The sequence below is a fragment of the Halyomorpha halys genome, unplaced genomic scaffold, assembly GCF_000696795.3.
Source record: "Halyomorpha halys isolate HHAL.00 unplaced genomic scaffold, Hhal_1.1 Scaffold859.1, whole genome shotgun sequence".
Lineage (NCBI taxonomy): Eukaryota > Metazoa > Arthropoda > Insecta > Hemiptera > Pentatomidae > Halyomorpha > Halyomorpha halys.
Window position 1 is genome coordinate 225,338 of NW_027115553.1, and position 9,754 is coordinate 235,091.

The 9,754-nt window shown below is 31.7% G+C and overlaps 1 protein-coding gene across 1 annotated transcript; it reads left to right on the forward strand.

Moving 5' to 3' along the window:
* Window positions 1-6,669: 6,669 nt before the first annotated feature.
* LOC106686659 (uncharacterized) lies at window positions 6,670-9,565 on the forward strand. Its single transcript, XM_014430071.3, has 3 exons — window positions 6,670-6,822; window positions 6,916-7,065; window positions 9,437-9,565. Exons 1-3 carry the CDS (start codon window positions 6,795-6,797, stop codon window positions 9,490-9,492), a joined length of 234 nt encoding a protein of 77 aa, XP_014285557.1. The 5' UTR covers window positions 6,670-6,794; the 3' UTR covers window positions 9,493-9,565.
* The last annotated feature ends 189 nt before the right edge of the window (window positions 9,566-9,754 follow it).

Here is a 9,754-nt window from a genome sequence, read left to right on the forward strand (position 1 = left end):
TGTCAGGAAAATATGTGGAACGGAGAACAGCGTTATATATGTAGGTGAGGAATAGGATGGCTTTTCGTGGAAGAAGTTTAAGGATGTGGGATGTTATTAGGTCGTATCCAGGAGCTTTGCGGGTAGGTAATCGTTGAATGATGCTGGATATTTCAGAAGGATGAAATGCTTTAGGCGGTAGGGTCATTTGGAGTGGATTATTGAGTTCTGCTTCAATACATTCAAGGCGAATTGGGTTAAGGATATCGGGATGCGGAATAAAGGTTTTAAAAAGGTGTTGTCTAAAGGTTTGCGATTTTTGTTCGTCAGTTCTGGTCCAGGTTTGGGATTTGGTGAGAAGAGGATAGTTAAAATCTTTGAATTTCAAAAGCTGTTTGGTGGTTCTCCATAGTGATTTGTCAGTAGTTGTAAGATTTTCAGTGAAGTTGTAGTTAATATTAAGTCAGAAATTTGTTGATAAAATAGGAACTGATTAATTGTATTAAAACAATTGGAACAGTACTTTCTTACCCAGCACCAGTACTTTTCATGAGTTTTATCCTTTGCATTTTTTCTAAAAGTCATATTCAATTTAAACATTGATTCTATCTCCTCCAGGTTATTATTTTAATATATGAGTAGTGCAATTAAATGAACAGTTGTATAATTTGTAAAATGGGAGTTGCTCCACTGTTAGAAGGACAAGGGGTACCCTCCTATTTTTCAAATATTACCTTACTTAAATATTATTTTACATCATAAAATATGAAGAAGAAGGTCAGAGTTGCGGTCATTCAAAATCGCAATTTATTGTCAATGTCTGTTTAACCTATCACTTTGAACAGACCTGCAAAGTGGGGCGAAATGTCGGACATTAAATAGTTAAAAACAATTTGTTCTTTTTTGACCGCAACCCTGACAGTTTTTTTTTTATTTTAAGTTATACGGTCGACTATACATAATATATACATTATTTCATATCCATTTCACTTTCAAATGCAACATAATTTGTTTACCACTCAATTTCCCCATTCCCCGTTAATACTTTGCACCTACCTAAAACCAGTCTTAAGCTTTCCTTCATTCTGAAAGGTGGGTGTCCTATTTTGTTCATTATTTTCTTTTTTTCTTGACATTTATTTTATTCTTATTTTCCACCTTTTAGTGTGAACTGTATTTTTATACTTCTCCTTTATCTACTTTTTTATGTTATTATTTCCGTTTTCACTATATGTCTAATACTTTTTTATTTTCTCGTTGATTTATACTTTTCACTATACACCTTATTTTTATTATCTTTATTTTACTTTGTTCATTTTTATATAAATTTCCACATATTTTTTTAATCACACCTTAGTTTAATTTTATTTCATGTTATGTTATTTTCTAACTCAGTCACATAGTTTTAGTTCTTTATATCTTTTTTAGCCCTGCAAAGTGTGGTGAAACACTGGCTCATAATAAATAGTTTGTTTACTAATTCAGTTATTTTTACCACACCATTCTTTACCATCTTCCTTTCATTAATTACACATAGTCAATCAACGATCTTCTAAGGATTTTTTCTGATTGTTAACACATTTGAGGAGCTCCATTGAATTGAATTTTGTCCATTTCTGTCATAATTCACATGGATAAAAAAAAATAAAAAAAATCCATGTCCAGTAAATAAAATATAGTTGGCTGTGAACAACCAACTTCCAAGCTCTATAAATCAGTAACAAGAAGTAATAATATCCCAAAAATTTCACTTTGAGATTACTTGTGTAAATATATACAAAAATTAACTTTTGTCAGAAAATGGTTCTGGCATTCATTTCAGATCTGAAGTAGGTATAATAAACAATTTAACAGCTCAATATTGAAACTATCATTTACTTTTATTTTAAATTTTAATCAAATACAACTGGTATGGTTAAACAGTAAGAAATATATAACAATAACCAAATAATTCAAAACTGTTTTAAAAAATATTCTACTAGACTTTCTCAAGATAAGCATCTCTAACATATCTTTCAAGCCAGTATATACACATTATTAAATATGTTGGCAGTAATGAAAGTACTGAGTTCAGTCAAAGTCTATTCTAAGGTTTTTGATAAATGAGGGTATGGAACAGTGATAAGCCATGAGGGATACCACAGGATAATGGTTGAGTCATAGATGGAGATTTACATGAAACCACTACATACTGGGAATGATCAGCAAGTAAGGATTGAAAATACATTTTAATTTGATAAAAAAGGATACCTTGTGTCAAATGTCATACAGAACCTAGATGAATAAAGATTATTAGTCTTTGGTCTTCATAGGCAGTTTGATGGTCGTGTGTTGGGCTCCATTGCTTAATTGTTTTAAAGATGCATAATCAGCAGCCAAGAAAACAACGAAATTTACATCAAGCTGCTTTCATTACCTTAATTATTTCCACTATTGGACAGAGTCCAAATTAGGTAGAAGGGATACAAAGGAAAGGAGATTTAAACTAAGATTTTAGGAAGAAAGAACTCAACATATAAGTACATCTTTCATGAGATAAAAGAAAGGAAATTGGGTGCTGGAAAGAGGAACAAATTTTAAAAGGAGAGTCACAAATATAAAGGTCTAGGTCTAACTAGGAATCACAGAATTATGTGTGATGGATAAAGAAATAAGGAAAGATGTAAAAGTTGTGGGAATATACAAGGTCTGCAAGACAGGATTTAGAAAGGAGGTTAGTATTAAAATCACCACAAATAAGTGGAAACGAGTAGGCCAAGAGAGGTCCTATGGGTTGCCAAATGTAACAAGGGACCTATAAAAAATTATACAGTTGAGATTTCAACAAACATATTCTAGGTGCCAAAAGTTAGAAGGGGAATGACGTATGATTAAATCTTTATTTGTTATGTTGATACTTAATGGTCAATCTTCTTCCAATTTGATTTACAATATACAATTGATCAATTAAACTTTTTTTTTTTTAAATTTATTTCCTATATTATATTAAACATAGGTAACTTCAAACGAAAAAAAATAAGTGTAGATCCACTAATAAGGAGAGAAAAAAATGAATACTGAAATGAAAGATCAATAAAACTCTTGAGTTAATAAGAGTTGAGTTATTAGTCTACTGATTCTGTAATTAGCTAAATTTCATTATAATTAAGAGTTTTGTAACATGGCCTTACCTCTTTAAATGATAACCTACTACTCGCTTATGTAGTCAAATGACAATTTGAAGCTAAGTCTAATATATTCTGAGGTTGAAATACCAACCCCCAACCTGATGTTTCCTCCAATAGACATGACGCTTCATCAATATCTGCTGCACTCACCAAGGCGAGCCATTGTATTGTTTCAGGAAGGTGGAAAGTAGTTGACACCAGCATAACATGATTTGATTTGACTATTTGATTACAGTCATAACAATCTTTACCTTCTTTCTCTAAGAGAAAAAATAATATAATCAAGTTAATTAATCATTCTCACCTTAGTTTCCTGTAAGGACAGTCCGATTTTTCACACATTTTCTTTTTATATATATGTTTATCACAGTCTCCAAGTCCAGAAGCACAAAAAAACAAGGCAGTGTTTACTGAATGTTTTTTTCTACTGATTAAACCATCAATTTCTTTCATTGCATTCTTGTACTGATAATATTTGTAAAAAACGAATCCCACCACAATCCCACCATTTAATAACAATATTTCTTTTAATGTCATTATGATATTAAACTAGAAAGTAAAAATTTAGAATAACGTATTAAATATCAACTTATAACTTCAATAAAATCATGGATTAAAACATAAAGTTTTCACGTCAGGTATAAAACTTATAGAACTAAAAATTAGAAATTCAATTTGAACCTGCAAGAATAACCCTTCAGAACTCACTTCTCGATTGAATGTAAGCGGGAAGTACAAAGAGATTCTTATCTGCCAAATACTAGTGTTATTATTTTAATTAAATTGGTTATACAAATCAGGATTTTAATCGTTTTTTCATGGAACTTTTAATTATTTGTTTTAGTTAAAACTTTAAGGTCCTTGAATATTACGTAAAATTTGAAAATTGTTTAGAATACTTTGCCCAAGGGAAAGTTTGTCCACCCGGGGAATTCAAGAGACTACAGAACTCAAAATTAAAGAGTATAACACCCTTTTAATATAATAATTAAAACAACAGTATCACAGCTTTTGATGAAATGGAAGTGTAATGTTTTAGGGCTTCATAACGACTAAATACCTATTATAGTAATTACCCCAATACCAAAAGTCACAATACGTTCAATTGCCCTCAAAACTTACCCAATAGTAGATTGATTACTACAATATTGGTTCTTCATAACATTATTGTTGAGAGAATGGGGATCAACAATTTTTTTTTTTATACACCACTAAGATGCAGCTATATCTAAATAAATTGACTTTAATATATTTTTATTTTTATGATTAAATGAACAATTCAATTGTATTTTAGTTTTTTTAGTAAAACCTTTTTTTTTTTTTTTTTAAGATTGATAGATTTATTTATTGATAGATATTACAATCTGCCACACAGTTGTGGGCAATAGGTAATATTGATAAATGATCTCATACATACTAAAATAAAAAATAAAAAAAAAAAAATAAAATAAAATAAAAAACTCTTAAAATATATACAAACAAAAGGATAGACAAATGAACATAATCAGACTATCTGTATGGAAAATAAATAATAAAATAACATAATGATAAAATAATATATACAATATTTACAGAATCGACCTGAGGATCCCCGACCCCACTCTATCCCCCACGTGTGAGGGGTAGAGCAGAGCTCAAGAGATCCCAGCGCATCCCTCTCTCCGCATCACTGGTATGGGCCAGTGGAGGCTGAGCAAGTGCGCTAAAGCCGCAAACACTCAACTTGAGTGGAGAATCTGACCATTGCCAGAACTCCAATTTTTATTTTAATAAGTCTCTTGGCCACTGCCGTTTCAACCTTCTAGGTGGGCTGTAGGGATGGGTGGAACTAGATAAGGTTTGAACCAAAGGATTAGGATGGTTGGAAAGGTTTATATGGAATTTTGAGAATTTGCTTGGAATGAGATCAAGGACAAAAGGGATATGTAGGTCATGGTGTAGTGTTCTATTGGAAACGTAGTAGGGTGCATCAACTATGGTTCTAAGGATTTTGGATTGAAAGGATTGGATACGTTTGATGTTCGACGGTTTAGCTGTTCCCCAAAGTTCAAGTCCGTAGGTCCAGATAGGTCGGAGTATAGTCTTATAAATTAGTAGTTTGTTTTCTAGTGAGAGATGAGAGGTCCGGCTGAGAAGTCGGTATAGTTGGCTGAATCGTCTGTTGAGTTCTTGTCTTTTGAGTCTGGTATGTTGGTTCCAGGTGAGTCTTTTGTCCAAAGTGAATCCGAGGTATCGCACTGTGTCGGATCTGGGAAGAGGTATATTGTTAAGAGTGACAGGTGGGCAGAAGCTTCGGCGGAGAGTGAAGGTCACATGGGTGCATTTTGATTCATTAACTAGTAAAACCTATTATTATTATTTATTTCCACCTTCCCTTTCCTTTTGAACATTACTGGTGTGCATTTATAACTGCAGTTCGATGTAACAAATGAATTTGTAATATCGAACTACTGCTAATAAACATATATACAATAAAATTTTCAATGTTCAATTTTCGGCTGTAAGGTTCAGTCGTCTGTCCCTCTTCTGTCCGCTGGTTTTTTGAGGGGCTGATCATCATCTTTGTCGAAATTTGAAGTGGGCTGGTCCAAAAATATTTTTCTAACCGTATACAAACTGTTTGTAATAGAGGTACTTTTCTTCAGTTTCTAGCTGAGATTAATCGTCCATAGTACATCAAAAGCTGTGCAGTCCACGATGATGTGCTCAGCAGCCTCCAGAAACACAAGTAGGACGTAGGGGATCGATGTCCATCCCGTGGCTATGAAGCTTGGCTCAAAAGCCTCTATGTCCCGTGAGGAATTGAGAAGGTCAATAATAAGTCTGGGAGGACCCACTTTGCTTCCATACCTGAAGGTAGCACTTTTTGGGCTTGTCAACCAAACGCCGGTTCCACTTTTCTGCGGTGTCCTCCCGCAGAATGATTTTCCATTTGCTTGTGTTTTCCTTAATCCTCATCTGAAGATTTAACGACAGACCAGCTGAGCCTTCTCTCTTGAATTAATACTTCATCATTTCTCCCAGTATGTGGAAGAACCCATCCCGCCAAGACTTGCACAGCCTCATGTGAAACATAACATACCGCCTTGGCGACTCTTAGCAAAGCCGTCCGTTGGATCATCGCCAATGTTCTCATCTATTGGTGCGAGAGATTCTGGTTCCAGGAAGAGGAGGAATACCTCAAATTATCTACTCGTACGTTATACATGGTCATTGTCGCAGGGTATCTGAAAACAACACTTATTACCTCCACTACTCAAAAGTAAAGATTTTCTTTTTTTGACAAATTTATAATTACAACCAAATACATCCAATTTATTTAAAAATTTAAATTTTCCGCCATATAAATTGTTTACTATGATAGCTGGATAGTCCAAAAACTTGTGTTACCTTTGAATTTATTATTGAAAAATATTATACATTAATCTTGTACTTTATATTTTCAATAAATCATTCGCTGGTGTGTTCTTGTTTTGGTTACAAGGTCACGGACTATAAACTTTCTCAAGCAGCGAGCTATAATTTAAATAAATATAAGTGATACGAATCTCAACTAATAGAGGCGCTGTCGGCAAGCAGCTGTTTTATGTTATTAGTGCTTAAATTAGTTGATTTTTCCAAAAAAGAAAGAACTAATATTCTTTTAAAATGTCCACATCGGTTTATGGTAAAGGAAGTAAGTTTTTTGTATTATTCTAGTTACATTTATGAGTGTTTCTTTTCTCATTGCTACATTCTTTTTATTACATACATCTTGATTTTATTTTAGTTAATGGTTTATTAAAAAAATATTGGCATGAAGTGCCTGGTGCTACAGCAGCTACATTTATAGGAATCATTGGTTTAGGACTTATGGGTTATAATTATCAAAGGTTAAAGAATGGTCCAAAAATTCCGAAGTACAAAGAGGATTATATTGGTAAGAGTGCATCCTTAAATTTTACCTTAAATGTATTCTCATATATTATTATCATACTGAGCATCTTATATTTTTCAGAAATAATGGCATGTTAATTAATTATTCATGAATAACTGTGTATTTTAATTTCAAAACTTTTTCCCGCAGTTTTTGAACTTATTATATTATTTAGTATGTGACCACAGTAAAGAAAACAAATGATAAGGGGAATTGCTAAGTGATTCACTTAGATTTAACAGTGACAAACCAGACAAACTTACATGTTTCAACTTAATAAATTAAAGTTAATTAAATTAAATATTTGTTTCAAAGACCACTTTTGACTGCCAGAAGCATACATAATAAACTTTTTCCATTCCTGTAACCTGTTCTGTGCATTCTTTTAGCATTTTGACAGAGAATAATTTTTCTCGCTTATTTGTCTAAAAGTATCTTTCTCAGTGCTCTGCAAAACAAACGATTGTTACCAGGACACCTTGTATCTACTTGTAACCAGAGTTGAGTAATATTTGAAATACAGTATTTCAATATACAAGAGAAAATATATTTTATGGGTTTTGATCCCCCAGGTATTTTGATTCAGATTGCTTTTTTATAATTTATATTTTAATGTGTAAAATTTCTATTTTCTTCAACAATAAACTATCATCCAAGATTCATTATTATACCGATATGTAGCTTAAGCAATGTTTAAGAAAATCAGTGTATGAAATTAACAGCAAGGAAATATGTAGACCCTCATCTACATGAGAGAGTGTGAAGAAATCGAACAAATTTAGTGAAAGCTGAATGATTCCTTCTTCTAGTATTGCCGTAGTGAAACTAGGCACTTAGGCATGGAGTTGTGGTACTGTCTCAGACGTTTTAACTCATTGGTCTCATTGTTGGACATTCTATACATTGCTTTCATCTTTTGCATAGTGCTACTTTTGCTCCACTTGGGTTCTTCTTTGGACAAATGTGATACAATCCTATTTATTATAAAAGGAATATTTAATTCACTGTTTTGTTTATCTGAATTCTTGATTGTTTTAGTTTTATATATGTTATGATAATCATTAATTTTGCTTACAACTTTGGCAAGTGCGACGCTGTGCATGTTTCTTAGCTACATATAGAGTAGGTGAGAATGATAATAGATGCAGATAACATTGTCAAGGTTGTTTTGATCCATAGAACAAAACAGTACCTTCTACTACATGTGTTTAGTGTTGCAGCTAACCATATGGTCTAGAGGAGTGGTTCCCAACCGGGGTTCCATGACCCTTTTCTATAAGATCCATGAAATAATTAAGGAATGGATCATTGCAAGTCAACTTTCTGTGTTCTTATCTTTTTCAAAAATAAACGGCATTTGGTATTCTATTTGTTTCAAATGATAATGTAGGGGTTTCACCATTTACCTACTTCTACAAAAAAGGGTTCCTTAATTTTCTTTCAATTACTAAAAGGGTTGCAACACCAAAAAAAATGTTGGGAACCACTGGTTTAGAGGGTCAACTTTCTTCCTTCTTCCATGGAGATACCTATTTGTGCATCAGTAACATTTAATGTTAATCATAGTTTAATAATGATCATTATTATTTTAAGGCAACCAACTGACAAAATAATTTAAGTTTTCAGTGTTATTGTTCAAAAATTTTAAATTGTTTAAATATATATATTTTTACACAATTGTGATTTACATATTAATTGGATAAGTTTTAAAAGATTTTTTATACAAATTATTAATTTTTTTTTTAATGAATATTAGAAGTATTTCTACCAATAATTGGATATTATTAATGGTTTCAAACATGGAAGTAGAAAAGACTAATGTTAAAATATTAAACAAATACTTTTTTCTTACAATATATTGTTTGAAAAATATAGCGTTTTAGAGAATAGTAATAATTTGTTTAATAAACAGTTTTAAAATAACAAATGAACTGAAACAGTGACTTTTCTGAAGATTCCTATCTACTATACTTGTTGCGGATTAGAAATTTCAGTTTGAATATTACATAAGTTGAGACAACTAATTATCTCATATTATTATAAAATATTTTATTATTATTTATCATTTACTGACATTGTAATATTAACCTATTATGGAAGATTGACCGTGTGTTTCAATAAAAGGAAAATGGTCTGGGTGCGGTCAAATAAAACTCAAATAGTAATAACTGTTTTAATTGAGCCCAGGTGAACTCTGGCTTTGACTCCTGTCAAAACAGCCCTGCAACGTGGGGCAAAATGTTGGCTCAATTAAAATAGTTATTACTATTTGAGTTTTATTTGACCGCACCCAAATCATCCTCCTTTTATCATTTTTATTATATTTTGATTAATTTAATTCGACAAAATCTAATCAAATTCTTTTATTTTTCAGTTGTCAGACCTGATGATCCAATTGTTAATGAACCTGTACGCACATACCCTTTCTGAGGACTTCATGATGTAACTTTTAATATAGAAAGAAATATTTAAGTTTTGTAAATAAATGTTTAGTTACTTGTTATATAGTTTTTGTTGTGTTTTTTCATCAATTTTAGTTTCTATCAGATTAGAATTTTAAAGTTCTCTTCTTTACAGTTATTTTTATTTATTTATTTTTTTTCCGGCCTAGACTTCCATTGGAGTCCTATACTAGGGGTATTCATGATGTTGTGTTAAATGTTAAATGTTTTACCATGTTAAATGTTATAAC

Excerpts from the sequence above, each read along its gene's own strand:
- LOC106686659 (XM_014430071.3), top strand. The coding sequence starts at position 6,795 with ATGTCCACATCGGTTTATGGTAAAGGAA. Across the intron at positions 6,823-6,915 it reads ATCGGTTTATGGTAAAGGAA|TTAATGGTTTATTAAAAAAA; the intron begins GTAAGTTTTTTG and ends ATTTTATTTTAG. Across the intron at positions 7,066-9,436 it reads GTACAAAGAGGATTATATTG|TTGTCAGACCTGATGATCCA; the intron begins GTAAGAGTGCAT and ends TTTATTTTTCAG.